Source organism: Protopterus annectens, chromosome 3.part0 (assembly GCF_019279795.1).
Source record: "Protopterus annectens isolate FY-2018-M chromosome 3.part0, PAN1.0, whole genome shotgun sequence".
Lineage (NCBI taxonomy): Eukaryota > Metazoa > Chordata > Ceratodontiformes > Protopteridae > Protopterus > Protopterus annectens.
In genome coordinates, this window is record NC_056731.1 from 1,121,108,475 (window position 1) to 1,121,127,586 (window position 19,112).

General features: G+C 41.1%; 1 protein-coding gene across 1 annotated transcript in view; it reads right to left on the reverse strand.

Annotated features, from left to right (window-relative positions):
• TTC39C (tetratricopeptide repeat domain 39C) overlaps positions 1-19,112 on the reverse strand; it is a 1,361,526-nt gene that overhangs the window by 964,710 nt on the left and 377,704 nt on the right. The window contains exon 3 of the mRNA XM_044065353.1: positions 17,628-17,756. Within this exon, the coding sequence (XP_043921288.1) occupies positions 17,628-17,756 (129 nt within the window). The remainder of the gene's footprint in view (positions 1-17,627; positions 17,757-19,112) is intronic.

Sequence of the window (19,112 nt, forward strand, 5' to 3'; positions counted from 1 at the left end):
ACTCCTCTGAGGAAGGCTGCTGAGGTGGCTGCTGCTCTGGTGGAATGAGGCCTAATGCCCTTAGGCACTGATTTGCCATGTTGAAAATAGCAGAAACTGATGCAATGGCCTATCCATTTAGAAATAGTCTGTTTTGAGATAGCATTTCCTTGTGATCCTGCAGCATATGACACTAAAAGTTGCTCAGTTTTTCTGAAAGCTTTAGTTCTGTCCAAACAGAAATGTAACTGCCTGTGTATGTCCAAAGAATGCAAAATTTTCTCACCCTTGTTCTGTGGATTTGGATAAAAGGTAGGCAAGTGAATGGTTTGGTTGAGGGCCACACTGGATACCACCTTAGGCATGAATGTAGGGTTTGTCCTCAGAGAAACCCTGTCTGGATGAAAAATGATAAAAGGTTCCATAGCCATGAGTGCTTGTAACTGAGGTTATTGCTAGGAGCAGAGCTGTTTTCCAGGATAAAAATTTTATATCTGCTGTTGAAGCTGGCTCGAAAGGAGGCAGTGTGAGTTTTTCCAAAACATAATTTAGGTCCCAGGCCAGAACTGGTACTCTCCTTGGAGGTGTAATGTTTTTGGCCCCTCTGAGGTACTGCCTTATTAAAGGATGAGAAAAGATAGTTGGTTCCGCTGAAATGGCAGAGGCATGAATCTTAATTGATGAGAAAGAAAGGCCTTTGTTCAGCATCTGTTAGGTATTGTAAAATCTGAGGTATATTTGGTACACACGTGTCAATGTTTTGTTCCTGGTACCAAGCACAGAATCTCTTCCATTTTTCTGCATAACATTTTCTAGTACTGGGCCTCCTGGCCTCCAAGATAACATCCATAACAGCTTTTGAAAGAGGAGTGTTCTGAATGGTTACATTATCCGCCATGCTGCCGCATTTAAGGTCCTGAGTTGACTGTGCAGGATCTGATTGTTTTGTTGGGTCAGCAAGTGAGAAGTTTGAGGCAATATCCATGCTGGACCTTGAGACAAGCTCTTTAGGACTGGGTACCAGTGTCTGGTGCAATCAGTATCGTTTTTGGCTTCTCTTGTCTGACCTTTAGGAGTACCCTGGGAAGGAGAGGCAGTGGAGGAAAGGCATATACTGTTAGATTTTTCCAGCTGAAGGATAGGGCGTCCACTTTCCATGCTTGCTTGTGATAAATCCTTGTGCAAAATCTCTGCAAATGGCAGTTGTGAGGGGAGGCAAATAGATCTATGTCTGGGCATCCCCATTTCCTTATTATCATGCTGAAGACTTGTGGATCCAGTTTCCATTCGTGGGGATCCATGATGTTTCTGCTTAGTTCTTCTGCCAGAGTATTTGTTTTTCCTGGCAGGAATTGTGCTTGTAGGTGAATGTGAAAAGCCAATGCTGTGTCCCATAAGGTCATTGCTTGTCTGCAGAGAGGGTAGGAATGTGTACCTTCCTGTTTGTTTATGTACCACATGACCGTAGTATTGCCTGTCTTTATCAGTAGTTGTCCTGGATGAAGCAGGTCCTTGAAAGCTGTCAGAGCATTTTGAACAGCTAGCATCTCTTTTTGATTGATGTGAAGATGTATCTGGTTTGCAGGCCATGTGCCTTGAATACATTATTCTAATCTGATGCATCCGTTGTCAGTGTCTGTCTGGCTGTGGGTAAACAGAGTGCTGAGGAAGTAGCAGAAAGTCTCTGAGCCTTTTCTTAGATTCAGAATAATCTTGGCTCTCCCAGTGGAAATGCTCCCTCATGGTATGCAGGGTTTCCCCAAAAGAATAATCCTCAAGAAGAGAGGCTGAAGGAATGGATTCTTCAGCATCAGAATCCTCATAGAGAAGCATGGAATAATCCTGTTCAGAAGAGGAATCAGAGGAAATAGAGACCTGACCAGAAGAATAATACTCTGTCTCTTGCCTAGGCTTCTTATCAGGTGGGGGGGGGGGGGGCTGATCAAAGTAATTAGGTCTTCGCCATTTTGAGCATCTGTGTTTCTTTGTCTTTAGAGCTGCTTTAGTCTTTGAAGCTGAAGATGGCTTAATATATAGTTGTGTAGGTCTGAAGACAGATGCCTATCCTTTTCCTTGTCCTTGCGCTTTTTGTAAACTCCGGTTGTTGGCTGGTCCGACTGCATTATATAATTAAATCTTCGGCCAAATAATGAAATGCAAAATCAAACTGATGCTTAATAGTGCATTGGTTAAATCTAGCACAAAACCGACAGCTAGCAACGTTGTGATCAGGGCCTAGGCAAGGGATACAGTAAGAGTGAAAATCCTTATGAGGTATTTGCTTCCCACAAGAAATACAACTGTTAACTTTTTCTGACATTGGTCTGGAGCAAGAAAAAAGTTTCCCCAATGGGATACTTAGCTTTAATGAAGACTTCGGTTCTGAAATTCGGATTTGAAAATCTCAGGAGTCGGCCGACTGGCACTTGCGAACTGCTTTTAGGGTTACCACCTGTCCCACAAAACTGAACAAATGGCAAATGTCCTGATATCTTAGGACAAAAATATTTCCTATATTTTCTTTAATAGTTGCATAAAACAGTTATTTTGTATCTGAAACACCAAAATATTATAATAAACAGAATAAGCAACTCAAATGCTACAAGAATAAGTTTCTATTCTAAAATGTCCCACTTTGGGCATTTGAAAAGGTGGCAACCCTAACTGCTTTTGCTTCGGGCACCGCGCGGCAAGAAAGACTGGAGAAAATGGCGTCGGCTGTATCTTTTATACCCCTGGTGCACTGACGTCAGGGAAGAGGTGACAGCAACCGACGCCGGACCTAGACTTTGGAATTCTGGCCGACTGAGGGTAGCCTGCCAGCAGGATAACTCAAGAGTAATGACTGCAACAGTGAAACACGATGAACATCTCTATAGAAGTAGCAGTAGCAATTGCTCTAGTAGAATCTGCTTTTGGTTTCAAATGCAGGGATAAACCCTGATTATAATATACATATGAAATACAGTCTGAAAGCCACTGAGAAATTGTAACCTTTAACACATGACTTCCCAGTTTTGTTTTAGAAAAGGCACAAACTTTTGATATAACTTTCTAATATCTTTGAAATGGTGTAAGTAGAATCTGAGCTGTTTGTGAACATCTAGGGTATGAAGCAGATGTTCACCTTTGTTAGAGGAAATGAGGAAAAAGACAAGGAATTAGTTAAATTTGCTTCAGATGACACTTTTAGAAGAAAAGTAGGATTTTTTATCAAAGACACTTTGTCTTTATGGAAAATGAGGAAAGCTGATTCTCATGATGGCGCTTGTAGTAATTCAGAAATGCATTTAGTGGATGTAATGGAAAGAACATAGTATGGCTGTGTAAGTAAACTTACCATAACAGTAGATGTCTGAATAATCACTGCTGCAGTAGACTAAGCTATACTGGTTATATCTTGCACCTTCTATGCCCCCAAGCCTTTAGTTAGCTAAGCTGAGCTGATTAAAAGTCAAATTTGGGCACCAAACCCTTCACAGCTTTCATGTTAACAGAGACACGGAGGCTAAAGCCTTGAGAGGATACTGAGGAATATAACAAAAAAAGTCCATCCCTTGGCATTAAAAAAATAAAATAAGGGTGATAGTATGAGGTACTGCTGCGGTGGTCAATAAAATATCTACTGGTATGCTAAGTTTACTTAAACAACTGTATAATGTTCATCATAAAGATCACTGCTGCAGTAGCATAAGCTATATGAGTAGATTACCACAGCTTAACATGACTTGGAGGATGAAGGATTAGGGTCCAGGAGCCCCTAAAGATTGGTTCTAGCAAGACATGTCCTAGAGCTGGATAATGAATATATTTTGTAGTGCTTTGTAAAACTAAGCACAGAGGACCAAATTGCTGTTTCTAGAAAACTTACAGAATTCTAGCTTTTCTAAAACACCACAGATGAAGCCAATGCCCTGGCTGAGTTAGCCTTAAACCAGTGTGGAATTATTTTGCTGTAATCGATATTAACAAAAAGTAAAAGCATAAGACAACCATTTTGAAACGGTCTGTTTTTAGCAAAGGTTGTTCTTTTTTCTTACCTTCACAAAAAATTAAGAACTGGTCAGTTCTGAAAGATTTTAATCTGTCAAGATAGTACCTGCTTGTTTATGAATATTCAAAGTATGACATATTCTTTCTAACCACAGAACGACAATAAATAACACCAGGCACAAAACGTCAGCGGTCCAAAACAAAAAGGCAGCCAAAAAATATGTAGAAAGCAATAAATAAATTTATTACTCAAAACAATACAGATTAAGTGCCACGCTTTCGTAAAAACTTCATTAGAATCATGCATTTCATCTCAGCACCACATTTTAAATATCCAACCCACCAACTCATTAACCAATAAAATTCCATGGTTATCCAGTTCGTTGTAGTGTGGTGGTATGTCTGGACCGGGAGTCGAGCCGAATGGCGTGGACAAACTCACCCAGAGTGTGGGTTTGCTTACCCATTTAGTACAGGAGCTTACTAGGAAAGTCAATTGTATGCAGCACCACCTGGACCATATTTCTGGGAAAGAAAATGAATTTCTGCAGACCCCTGTTTTTTTGTGGAATGGTGGGCAGGAACTGCAGCTGCCCATTAATTCCTCAGGGGCTGGTTTGGCGGATTGTCAGGTAGGTCCACCTAATAATGTCAAACAGTGGCTTCTGGGGTAATGGCCTTTGAACAACAGGGGCAAGATTCTGAGGACCAGTCTTTAACTTAATCTATCAGCTCCTTGGAGGAATACATTTTTTGTTGCACCTGAATACTTTCAAAAAGATGGATGGGACATAGAAAGGATGAGGAAAAATAAAATAAAAAAGTTTGAAAGCGACCATGTAGCGTACGCAGAAGGGAAGGTGTATCCCAGTCTACCATCTGCCAATAGGAAGGGGGTAAGGCTGATTTACATAAATTGATGGGTTCTCCCGAACGGGACTGCTGGGGGGAAACAGAAGTCTCTTTAGAGGGGAACCAGGTGAATGGGCCTTGGAGATCCAAACACTTAGAAACCCAGAGGAACAGGGGCAACAACAGGAACTTTCAGCAAGGCAATTATCGGCAGGGGAAGTTTTATCACAGCAAGAACTGGTGAATTCTTTTGAAACCTTCCACGAAGAAAGTTATTCACATGTACTGTGATGGAGGGTTTTCCCTCTTATTCTGTTAATTCCTCGAATTTATCAGTGGAAATAGTTCACAATTGTACAGGGGACTTTAAGCTGTACAATTATAGTGAATTTAAATGTTATATTGAACATGCTAATTTGTTTAGTAGGGGTGAATTGTTTGTTCCTGCCACCAGTTTTAAAATTGAAAGTTTGTTGGAGGATTTGAAGTTGTTTCTTAGGAAAATGTACTTTAAACTTATTTTTAATGAGGATGCTCAAGATATGGGATATGTGTTGAGGAGAAGCAGCACATTTAATCCTCCATTACCACTACCCCTTATTATTTTTGAAACATTAGTTGAATTTGATTTTAGGAATGTTAAATGTAATAGGACTTTTGGTTATGAACATTTGAGTGTCCAAGAAGCTGCTCTTCTGGGGGAATTATCCAACAATAAACAGTTAAGGGTAATGAAACCCAATAAGGGGGGGGGAGGGTTCTTGGGTAAAAATGACTACACTAACAAAATGTTACTACATTAACCAAAGTGAATTATATGAGGAGACATCACTGAATATTATTAAATTGGCCTTTCTGCATATTGATTTTTATTTACAAGATATGCTTGATGAACAGGAGATCTTTCATGAGCTTTTTGGGGTTTTCCAAGTTAAATACCCAGTTGTACCAGTTATTTTTGGAATACCCAAAATTCATAAGTGTATCAGGGATCCGCCTATGAGGCCGATTGTTAGTGGTCAAAATCTAAGATTCACCCCCTTGGTAAATATGTTGATTGTGTTTTGAAAAACTGTTTAGATTCATTTGAGCATATATGTAAAGATTCTTGGGACTTTTTGAACAAAATGAAGATGGTAGAATTTTCGGAAAAATGTACTTTTGTGACTATTGATGTAGTGGAACTGTACAATGTTATTCCCCATGAAGTGGGCTTAGAATGGTTCCATGACTTTCTTTGTGAATGTACATCACTGGATAATAATACCATCAATGTGTTGGTTTTATGTATGGAGTTGGTTCTTAAATATAATTTTGTTTTTCTGGATGGGCAATAGTTTAGGCAAAACAAGGGTGTAGCGATGGGGGTGGCTTGTGCCCCCATCTTTGCAAAAATTATTTTGTTACAGTGGGAGAGACGTATTCTTTTTCCCCAGTTTGGGGTAAAACCATGGAGTTTATATCTCTGGTTTCTGGATGATGTTTTTGTTGTGTGGGAAAAACCAGTAGAAGAGATAGATGGTTTTATTACTTTTTTGAATAATTCTACCCCTTTTTTGAAATTTATATATCAGGAGGACCCATGTACTATTAATTACCTAGATGTTACCATCTATAAGGATGTGGTGAACAAGAGGTGGGTCAGTACAATATACCGTAAACCCACCTATAGTAATAATATTTTGCAGTTTCAAAGCAATCACCCATACCATCAAAATGTAAAGCATTGCATGCATGAATTTAATTGATTGTTGCCTTTATTTTGGTCCATTGCTGTGAACCACATACAATCCTTTTTCCAGTAATATAGTGTATTATGCTCCGCTAAGCCTCACATGTGGTCCCGCAGAAGCCACTTTCTCTAACAGCTCTCATCCAGCAACCCCTATGCTGATGGCTACAGTCTGTTTGGTACTCTGAGGGTGAACCCAAGTTGTAGGTGTTCACATAAAATCATCTGTGCAACACTGCACAGACAACTATCGTGCAGCAAGTCTCCAAAGCAAACTGCAGTGCACCACTAGAGGTACTGAGACAATGGAAGCAGGCAATCAGAGAAACACATTTACAATCATTCACTCTTTATTTTGTTCAGACTTTGTGTAGAGTATCATGTTATCACTGTTCCAATGAAGACAGGGACTTGCTTAGCAGTCAGTGTTTTCAATAAAATGAAGAGTTACATATGTATTTGCATATTTACCTACATTATACTAATTACACATGAATACACTGAGCTATACAGTTTGCATCTTGTGGTACTGGTAATACTAGATAATGGATTAGGCTGCAACATTCTAACTGGCTAAGTAAATGTATACTTAGTTCTTTTTTTCAAATTATGTTTTTTGATGCCTAGCTCTATGGAGCAGAAGAATGGAGCGCTGACTGCAATCCAGGCAACTGGGGTTTGATTAGAGGCCCCAGCACTGGAGGATCCTCTTGCAGAAGGGAGGGGACAACCTCTATGTTCAGTACACTTATCACCCTTCTTTGGCACCCAGGTAAATGAGTGGAGGGATACAGCACTGAACAGAAGACCTTGAAACATCCCTGGTGGCTATCTAAATGATTTGCACTCCCAGATAACCCTTGGTGGTGAACAAATGGCCAGCTGGCTAGGAGGAGGGTCATGATCAACAGAGAGGAGGGAAAAAAGGCAAATAAAGTATGCTTTGACGTTTACAATGGAGGATGGTAATTTATTTCACATCTGACTGATGTAGTTTTGGAATATTACAACTCTAAGCGAGTTGTAAGCTCTGTTGATCTGAGAATTAGTATGCTCTGGATCACAAGTCTATTTTAGGGTGGTACTGCAAACAAGTTCTGGGAGAAGGTGGTTGGTATAGGGGTGAAGGTGTTGTATGTGCAGCATAAGAGGTGGCAATTTAGTTATGAATCATTAACAGAATAATTTTTGTAGTAGACTGTAGTGATGGGTATTTAGATATACTTCAAGGATGAATTTTGTTTCTTTTGTTGTATAGTTGTTTTAGTTTATGATTCAGGGAATTTGAAAGTTTTGCATATATGACATTGCCATATAACAGTCTGATCTGTATAAGGAAAGCAACACGTTTGGTGCTAGTAGTAGGTGCTACAAGCATCTTATGTATAATTATTCTAGCACAATACTGCACTTTTTGCAGATTTGTGTATTTACTCTTCTAATGACAGCAGGTACTTCATCTTGAACAGTATCAAGGAACTTCACTTTGTTGGTGAAGGTGATGGTACTACTGATGTTATCATGAGTTTCAGTATTGCGGGATTTTTTTTTTTTGTAGTGCTTGGAATAGAATAGTAGAGCATTATTTTCTGAGCTTTTAAATATTTTTCATGTCTTACAACTATAATTCTAACTGTAGGATGCATGACTGTAGTACAACATCAGCTTCAGTATGACTATTAACTGAAAACTGTAATGCTGTGTCATCAGCATATGAGATTGATTGTAGTGCTCTACAATATGGTTACATAGGGTTCTCATAAAGGTTAAATAATGGGGGCCTAAAAACAGAACACTGAGGAACACCCTTGTCATCTGTATGGCACATAGATAGTTCTTGTCCCCAAAGTAGACAATACAGCATATGGAGAGTTCTTGTCCCCACTGCAGACACTAAGACTTTCTTCAACTCTACAACTGCACTGATTTCTTGTGTGAAATTTCTTGGAAAAAAATCCTAGCTTGCCCTTTGTATGGACTGTATAGCCTTTCTTATCAAGACTTCAAATGCTAAATAATGCACTATTTTACTTCTGTGTCACATATTCAAGTGATTTGTACTTACTGGATTGGCTTGAAAATGCTCCAGGAAGATAACTGTTCTACTCTGGAAAACAAATTTAAATAAATAATCACAGGAATTAAATACATAAAAAACTTTTAAAATTTTTTTATATATATTCCGTGTTAAATACCGATTTGCTTTTTTTTTTCCCTCCTATTAACAACACTTTAGGCTTTAATAATAATAACAATAAATCTAACCAGATTATGCTGGGAAGATAAATGACAATTCTTTTACTTTGTCTGCATAATTTTAAACTGTCACTATTTTCTGAATTCCAAAGTAAATTTAGTACCAATGTGAATGACCAGTTACAGACCAGCTAAAGATTCAACATTTGCGGAGTTTTATAGGTTCTAAATTATATGCCTATGCATGAAAAACAGAATATTATCCCAAGTTGTGAAATGTTCTTCAAAATCCTTATTATCTTGATACTGCTGTTATTTTAAAATATTGCATGAACAACATCATTGTCACTCTGTAGAGCTTTTTGCATCCCTTACAGATTAAGCAGAATGTTTAATAAAAATGTTGTGAAAAGTTGCAGATGCAATTTGAATACTAGACAGGTTGGATTCATATCCTTTATGAGTGTGACTCACAAAGAATTCTGGCAAAAACATTCTGATTAATTAAACCCATATATTTGTTTTCTTGATCTCAAAAACTAGGGTTAAGTTTGATTAAGACAGGACTGGGTATGGTTGGATAATACTTAGTAAAACAGTTACACCTGGGTACTTTCTTTTGCTTGATTCTGTCCTAAAATATGAAAGCCTGTAATATGGAATTTGCTATATTTAAACTGTTATTTTTGAGTATTAAAATTTTGTTACTATCTTTAAACAACTCAATAAAAATAAAAATGAATGGTCTGAAAGTTGACTGGAGGGAAGAAAATAGAAGTTATGTTCTTACCATAACGTTCCATGTTAATTGTCTTCTTCTTGCCTTCTTTCTGACTGATGGGACAGCGTCCCTAGCACCTGAATCCTGGGTGGCTCACTGGAAAACACTCCTGAGTACCGTGGAACCAAATGATGCTCGCCCTTTAGATGCCACATCCAATTTATAGTGGGAAATGAAAGTGTGCGGATTGGACCAAGTAGCAGCAGCACAAATCTCAGAAATAGCGAGCTTGGAATGAAAAGCTATAGAAGTCGCCATAGCTCTGGTAGAGTGAGCTTTGATAGATGTTGTAAGTTGCTTATTCAAGAGGAATAAGCCTGAGTTATACAATCTCTAATCCATTTGGAGATAGTAGCTTTTGTGATGGTTTTACCCAATTTATTGTCTGAGAAGGACACAAACAACTGGTCTGATTTACAAATTTGCTGAGTCCTGTCTAAATAGAAGCGCAATTGCCTGTGAACATCCAATTTATGGAGAGTGTATTCTGCTTCATTGGAGAATTTTGGAAAGAAAACTGGTAGCTCTAGAGATTGTTGGAGACAGAGATTAGAACAGACCTTTGGGACAAAAGATGGATTAGGCCTAAGTGATACTCTATCCTTGTGAAAAATCAAGTACGGTGGTTTGATAGATAGGGCTTGAAGCTCTGAAACTCTTCTTGCAGAGGTAATTGCAACTAAGAAGGCAGTTTTCCAAGACAGATATTTTAACTCACATGTAGCAGCCGGTTCGAAGCGGAAAGATGTTAATGCACGAAGCACCAAATCAAGATCCCACGGAGGCGCAGGATGAAAAACTGGGGGTCTTAACAGCCCCGCACCTTTAATGAAAGTTTTGCATAATCTGCTGCTCATCAACGGAGGATCCATGGATTCGTGAAATTTAGAGATAGCTGCTAGTTGGACTTTAATAGTAGAGACAGAAGATCCTTGATTAAACAGGGATGTTTAAAAATTTCAAAACCTCTGGGATTGGAGCAGTGATAGGGTCTAAGCCCCTGAGTTGAGCCCAGATAGCAAACCTCTTCCACTTACTGAGGTACAATTTCTTAGTGGTGGGTTTGTGGGCTGAAGATAAAATGTGAATAACTTCCGGGTCTAAGGTGTGATTTCTGACTAAAGTCGGAAGTGGAGGAGCCAAGCTGTCAACTTCAAAGTGTGAAGGGACTGGTGTTGTCGTCCCGACTGATGAATTAGCAGATCCGGAGTTAGATCTAAAGTCCAAGGATCGTCCACCGCATGTTTCTTCAGGTAGGGAAACCATACCTGACGAGGCCAGTGCGGAGCAATTAGTATCATTGTGGACCCCAATTGAGAAGCTTTCTGAATGACTTTGGGGAGAAGTGGAATCAGAGGAAAAGCATAAAGTAGCCCTGTTGGCCAAGGTTGTGCTAGAGCATCCATAGCTGCTTCCCCCTGATGTGGAGTCAAGGAGAAGAACCTTTTGCACTTTGTATTTTGTGGTGTTGCAAACAGGTCGCAGCACGGCGTCCCCCATCTTCTGAAAACCTGAGCTGCTACTGTTTCATTCAGGGACCACTCGTGAGGAGAGAGAATTGTCCTGCTTAATCTGTCTGCCAATATATTTGATTTCCCCGGAATGTGGGTCGCTACCAAGAAACGGCTGGTAGCTACAGCCCATTCCCACACCCTCATGGCCTCTCTGCAAAGGGGTAAGATCTGGTCCCTCCTTGTTTGTTTAGATACCAGACCACCGACATGTTGTCTGTGTGGATGGCGATAATGCCCTGAGGGAGAAACTTGTGTAAGGCCTGTAGGGACAGAAGTACAGCCCTCATCTCCAATACATTGATGTGGAGAAAAGTTTCGTCTGGAAGCCAGGAACCCTGAACTAACCTGCCCAGACAATGCCCCCCCCCCACCCTGTCTGGGAGGCATCTGTCGTCAGGGTGACCACTGGAGGGGGAATAACAAAAGGACTTCCCTGATTTAGATTGGATGTCTGAAGCCAACAGCGAAGGTCCCGTTTGCACGTTTCTGTAATCATAATGGGGTGATTGAGGGGAAGATCCTGAAAGGACCATTGAGTCGATAATAGCCACTGAAGAATCCTCATGTGCAATCTTGCCAGAGGAACTAGAAGAACCGTGGCAGACATCGAACCTAAAATTTGCAGGACCATCCTGGCTGGGGCCTTGGATCTTGAAAGCAGGGCTTGAACTTGGCCTTGTAAAGTTTGGATCCTTTCGGTAGGAAGAAAAACGCGCATCAATTTTGAGTCTATCTCTGCTCCTATGAACCTTATGCTGAGAGGGCAGCAAGACAGACTTTGACCAATTGAATGTAATTCCCAGGGTAGCACCCAGGAAAAGGTGGCTTTGAGGTTGTCCATTAGTAGATGACTGGTGGTGGCAGTCAGGAGCCAGTCGTCAGATAGGGAAACACTTGGAATCCAAGACTCCTCAGGTGAGCAGTTACTACTGCCAAACATTTGGTGAACACCCTGGGGCTGTGGTGAGACCAAAGGGCAGAGCACAAAATTGGAAATGACTGTCTCCCAGGCTGGAGCGCAGATACTTCCTGGGCGCCCGATGTATCGGTATGTGATAATAGGCGCCCTTGAGATCTATGGAGCACATCCAAACATCCTTCTCCAATAATGGGTGAATGGATTGTAACGTGACCATTCGGAATTTGGATTTCGTGACGGATTGGTTTAGTCTGCTGAGATCCAATATTGGTCTCAGGTCCCCTGTCTTTTTTGGCACTAAAAAGAACCTTGAGTAATTTCCGGATCCGATCTGGTCTGTGGGGACCGTTGGATGACTCCTTTCTAGCAGCTTTAACGCTTCTGCAGCTGCAATTTCCCTTTACTGGGTGGTGGGTCCGGGATTTTTTTGGGACGGTGGGGGTGAGTGTGTGAAGGGAATGGTGTAACCTCCGCAATAATCCGAAGCACCCATCTGTCCTGAGTGATTGACTCCCAGGCTTTTAGGTGCTTGGCAAAACGGCACCCGACTGGCTCCGGAGCAGCACAGCCGGGCAATCCCTCATGAAGTGTGGGAGGCTGAAGAGCCACGAAAGGACTCGCGGTCTCCAGAATTGCGGGGCCCTCTGCCGCCTCTGGGACGGCGTCTCCCAGAAAAATTTCCCGTCCTCTGCCTCTGGAAGGGGAATCTTCCTGCTGTTGATGGAAAAACTTACGTGATTTGTGGAACCACATCTTCCCTCCTCCTTTAGCCTTGGGATAAGGCCGAAAGGGAGTGGAATAACGTGCACCTCTGACAGATAAAGTTTTTCCTTCTTGCTCACAGCGGGTAAGAGTGTCTTTAACCTTAGGTCCAAACAAAGAGGACCCATCAAAGGGAGCGTCGGAAGGAAGACTTGAAGGCCTCCAAAATGACAAACGGAGCCAGGCTAGTCTCCGTAGAGCCACGCCTGTGCCTGCCGCTCTACCCGCCCCTTCGGCCGCATATGAAATGAGCCTCATGGACGAGTTAGAAATTGAAGCAAGGATAGCCAACTGAGAGCTAACCGACTGGGCTAGCTGCTCAGGTAGGTTACCTGAGAGGGAATCTGACAGCTCCTTGACCAGATCCCTCTGAAGCCTGGTAAAATGTGCCAAATAATTCAGGGACCTTAAAGTAAAGGCCGCTGAAGTCAGGGTACGCTTCCCTGCGGTCCATGCTCCTAGACTCCTTATTAGGAGGATGGACGGACGTTGAAGCCTCTGCCACGTCCTGTTGTGTAGCAGATGCCACCACCATGGCATCTACAGCCATGCCTTTAGTCAGGAACTCCTTCTCGGGTGGGGCAGACAAAAATTTGTTAGGACGAGAAGGACTGGTTCCACAGTATCTGGATGTTCCACGCTCCGACAAACTAAATCCAGGAGCTCGTCAAGGCGGAGACACCCAGGAGGCGGAGGGCTGAGCCCCAAAGGCCTTGAGAAGCACTGACTCATCAGCAGAGGGGGGTTTGGATATCCAGCCGCCTCGTTGTTTGAGGATCTCTAAGATGTCTGCAAATGAGACATCATCCGAGGGCGACTTCGGGACCCCTCCGCATCATCAAGATCAGTGTCCGATGTAATAGACTGGGGAGTCCACGTGCTTCCTCTTGCACGATCTCTTCCTTGGGGCTCCTCTGAAGACAACTCGAAGAACCCTCAGGAGGAGGGAACCCCAATGGGGGTAACCTCAGGCCCAGGGGCTCCGCTGCTTAAGGACAGGAACTGCCAAAGACCCAGTCTCCACGCCCAGGGAAGGTGCCGGTAAAGCCGGAGAGATGGCAAGAAGACTTGGCCAAGGCACTCCTCATAGCTCTGAAAGCCGGACCCCAGAATCCTGGGAGTGTCCGGTCCCCGAGCCATGATAGCAGACGGAAGTCCCGCAGCCAGCACCGAGAGGGAGGCTCGGAACCGACAGCATAGGTTCCAAACATCACCCCCAGGTCCAGCCGAAGAAGTCCGTGTACCAAACTCGGACCCGAAGGCCGGGGTTGGAGTAAGGGTCGGAGCCGACCCTAAGACCTCCACCGGCTCCAACAGCACCTGCTCCGGCGGAGCCAAGCGGTCGGAGGAGGAATGGCAATGACATGGGCATGGCCGTCGGCTCCGAAGCCAACTGGGTCGGAGCCAAACAAATTTTTGAAAGACTGGGGACTGGAACAGTCTTTGGAGCACCCTGTCTATGTCCGAATCTGACATCCTCGATGACCTAGAGGATACTGAACGGGTTCGAGATGGCCTCTCCAACGGCCCCAAGGGGCTAGGGACCGCCCGAGGCGACTTGATGACTATCGGCGCCGAAGGAATACCCACACTAGTTTCCATCGGTGCCGAGGAGGACTTGGCGCCGAGGAGGAAGTGTCTGAGCGGACAACCTTTGTCGGCTCCGAGACCAGTGGAGCCGGAAGGCGACCCGCCTCTCGATGCCCCAGCCATCGGCTCAAGCCAGAGGAGTCGAGACTGGTGGCATCGAGGCAGACCGTTCGCCCTCGGCTCCAAGTCCTTGGAGCCGAAGGAGAAACCTGCCTATGTCTTTTGGCGGTCGGATCCGACGGACTGGTCGGAGCCGGCCCTTTCTTTTAGCAGGAGAAGGAGAGGATGCTAAAGCTTCTTCAAAGGAGGGTTTTATAAGACCTTTTAATATGAGCTTATTTTTCCTCTCTTGGAGGACCCTCGAGGAAAAAGCGTGACACACGCTGCAGGACTCCTGCAAATGTTTTGCACCCAAACAATAAACACAGAGAGAGTGGTCATCTGTGATAGACATTTTAAAGTTGCACTTGGTGCACTTTAAAGCCTGAAGGCCTAGGTACCCGAGACATTCCGGTGAATTAAAGCCCAAAACACAGTACAAACACTGTAATTAGAAAGAAATTCTCTCTTCTTTGTCCTTCTTTACAAGAAAGAGAAACTATCAACAGTATAAAGGATCCGAGATCCCTAAACAAAACAGAAGTCACCTACAATCAAAAAGACCGGGAAAGGCCTTTCCACACAAGAGGTACTCCTAGTCAACACTCACAACACAAGAATTTACCAAGTAAATTTCACCAAACTCACTCTAAACACAAGAATAGCTGTTAAAACAGCTTTTGTTGAAGAAAAAAGAAATTCCTGACAGAAAAACTAGTGAAATTAATCACTACTTAGCTCAGCCAGCTCGAGACCACGTCTTCACTTGTTAGCGGCAAACGAGATCTGGGGGACTGGTAGTGGTGCATCCTGGGATATAGTAAGCTCAGCCAATAAGAGACTTCGCTCTTTGGCATAAGCGTGCCGAGTCGGAGCCGAGGGATCGGCTCCGAACCCATCAGTCAGAATGTAGGCGAGATAGGATCACATAACATCTGTAATTCTGTGTCATCAGCATATGAGATTGATTGTAGTGCTCTACAATATGGTTACATAGGGTTCTCATAAAGGATAAATAGTGGGGGCCTAAAAACAGAACACCGAGGAACACCCTTGTCATCTGTATGGCACATAGATAGTTCTTGTCCCCAAAGCAGACAATACAGCACATGGAGAGTTCTTGTCCCCACTGCAGACACTAAGACTTTCTTCAACTCTACAATTGCACTGATTTCTTGTGTGAAATTTCTTGGAAAAAAATCCTAGCTTGCCCTTTGTATGGACTGTATAGCCTTTCTTATCAAGACTTCAAATGCTAAATAATTTTCTCTTCGTTTATATGCACTATTTTACTTCTGTGTCACGTATTCAAGTGATTTGTACTTATTGGATTGGCTTGAAAATACTCCAGGTAGATAACTGTTCTACTCTGGAAAACAAATTTAAATAAATAATCACAGGAATTAAATACATAAAAAACTTTAAGAATTTTATTTATATGTATTCCGTAATTAAATACCGGTTGCTTTCTTATTTCCCTATTAACAACACTTTAGGCTTTAATAATAATAACAATAAATCTAACCAGATTATGCTGGGAAGATAAATGACAATTCTTTTACTTTGTCTGCATAATTTTAAACTGTCACTATTTTCTGAATTCCAAAGTAAATTTAGTACCAATGTGAATGACCAGTTACAGACCAGCTAAAGATTCAACATTTGCGGAGTTTTATAGGTTCTAAATTATATGCCTATGCATGAAAAACAGAATTATCCCAAGTTGTAGAAATGTTCTTCAATTTTAAACAATTATTTTTAATTTGAAATATTATTAGTACTCTTCTAAATGTTAATAAAAATAGCAATCCCTAACGGTTATGGAACTTTGAATTAAAATATATTTAACTTAATCCTTATTATCTTGATACTGCTGTTATTTTAAAATATTGCATGAACAACATCATTGTCACTGTGTAGAGCTTTTTGCATCCCTTACAGATTAAGCAGAATGTTTAATAAAAATGATGTGAAAAGTTGCAGATGCAATTTGAATACTAGACAGGTTGGATTCATATCCTTTATGAGTGTGACTCACAAAGAATTCTGGCAAAAACATTCTGATTAATTAAACCCATATATTTGTTTTCTTGATCTCAAAAACTAGGGTTAAGTTTGATTAAGACAGGGCTGGGTATGGTTGGATAATACTTAGTAAAACAGTTACACCTGGGTACTTTCTTTTGCTTGATTCTGTCCCTTTTATTGTTTTGTATACAACCCTTGTCAGCCTTTTCCACAGCTGATTTAAAAATATGAAAGCCTGTAATATGGAATTTGCTATATTTAAACTGTTATTTTTGAGTATTAAAATTTTGTTACTATCTTTATACAACTCAATAAAAATAAAAATGAATGGTCTGAAAGTTGACTGGAGGGAAGAAACACTAATTATGAAATTTAGCAAGATTTACAGTGAAACTCAAGAATTTTTTTGCATTTTTTGGTAAAGTAACCTGGACACTTCTCTGATGTTTGCTAGATGTATGACAGTAGAGATCTAAAGAAAAAGTTATTTCACAGAGTATTATGTGTAACAAAAAAAAGTTGGGGGATAGAAGCCTAGAGAAGTTTCTGATGTCAATCTGACTAAAGGTCTGTAGCATTAGTCTTGCTGATGATGAGGGTGGACCTCCTTGTACCAGCATACCCATGGTACAAGAGAAGAGAACTCCTCGGACTACTGCACATGAATGTTGTTTAAATGAGCAATTTATCCATTGTCAGAGTATGGAATACTGCTATGTAACCTACATCTACTACAATGTATCTGCTGTTGGAATGCTGAAAAGGGGATGCCGAAGAAATAAATAAGAATTATTGCAAAAGAAAAATTACATATGCTTCCTACTTTCTCAACCAAGTTATCACCAAGGGGGCAGAGTCACAAGTGTGGGGGTCTATCTGCCTAAGGGTCATATTGGGGTACTATCCAATATGCTCAGGACAAGTGACCAAGTTGGACAAAAATAAGAAGGAAAATATGTCACAAATGTTGTCACAGTAGTGAATATTCTATATTACTTTAGAAAACATTAATTTGCTAAACAATTTCAAATATTTTAGAACTAAATTAATTTTGCTTGTCCTCTTCATGTTGCTGAAACATTAGTTTCTGTCACTGTGACGTGTGCTCCAGAGTTTCCCAGGGAGTCTGCTATATAACAGAAATTGCACTGTGCTGCCTTTGCCACCTAACCTGTTACTTACATTTTTTTTTATCTTGTTCTTGATTGTCTCAATGACTCCAGTCTCATCACTCTCACACAGTTTTTCTGTGGTTTTCAAATCATCACAAGCCAGCTGCATTTTCTCTTCTTCAAAAGTCATTATAGCATTCTGCAGATACAAACGAGGAAAAACTGATTAAATCATAATAAAGTAAGTTAAGCTATTCAAGCTGTGTCACATGTCATACCAGATAAAATGTTTAAATAAGTATTCTATATTAATACACTTTGAGTCCTTGACAGATCACTAGTTTTCTATAACCCTCAAAACCGTACAGTACAGTTGAGCACATGGTACTTGTCAAAACAGCAAATCTCAGACAGGAAATCACTGTAACAGTAAATCATACAATTGATTTACCCACCTTTTAGATTCCGTTTCTTGATCAGAATTCTCAGTGAATGACGGTTTCATACCTGCTACACTTTTAATGTTGCTGGGGCTAGACTCATCTCTATATTAAGCTACACTGCTGCATACTTAAATACAGGGATGTGTTAGCGTGTGGTAGCTTCAAAGAAATGTAGAACAGTAGAGGGACTTACAATATATATTACTAAAATAAGATAACATTAATTTTAATGCCCAGAACTGCCATGGTCAAATCCAATTATTTTCCATACAAAATGATGATAAAGCAGCATTCAATAAAAAAGGCAGATGTGCTATACATGTAAATATATATTCTTTCTCAAATGTAGTAGAATATGCCCAAACTACTAGATAAATTATATCACAATTTAATTATACAACTAGTAAGTAAGAATAGCTGATCTACTACACATAAGGAGAGCTTCATACTTCCATATAACAAAGTAACCTCCATGCTGAGAAAAATAAATTGAAATTCTGTACTTATCATAATGACAGATATGTAATAAGAGAGACCCTGTTCTGTATCCAGCCACACTCATACTGCAGTCTGCCAGAAAACCATTCCCTTTCCATCTTGCACAATGTATGCTACACTCCCTAGTTCTTCCTCATATGTGATTTAAGAAAGCGATTTAAGAAAGAGAAGAAAAGAATAGAGACAAACTAAAGGAGAAAAGACTTCTGACCAGACACACCAAAGATCAGGGATAGTGTATTACAGAAAATGGTCTTTCTTCCTACATATGCATTATGGTTATGTATGTGTAAGTAAGCTGACCATAACAGAACATATTCTAACAGATCACTGCGGCAGTAGCCTAAACTATATGGCTCTTGCCCAAAAAGCTAAAGAGCACCTTCCAAATGCTCTGTCAGGGGCTCAAGAGGAGCTCCACATAAAAAGACGGTTACATGGCAAAAGGGAGAGACTGAAAGGAAATTGAAAGACATGGGTCGACTGAAGTTGATCAACTCTACCTTTGGTCAACAACTGTTTAGCAGACAAAATTTGATCAAAAGGCATGCAAGATCACACAAATCTTGAGCTAGAGAAATATGCCCTTCCTCTGAGATTTTGTGATCTTGGAG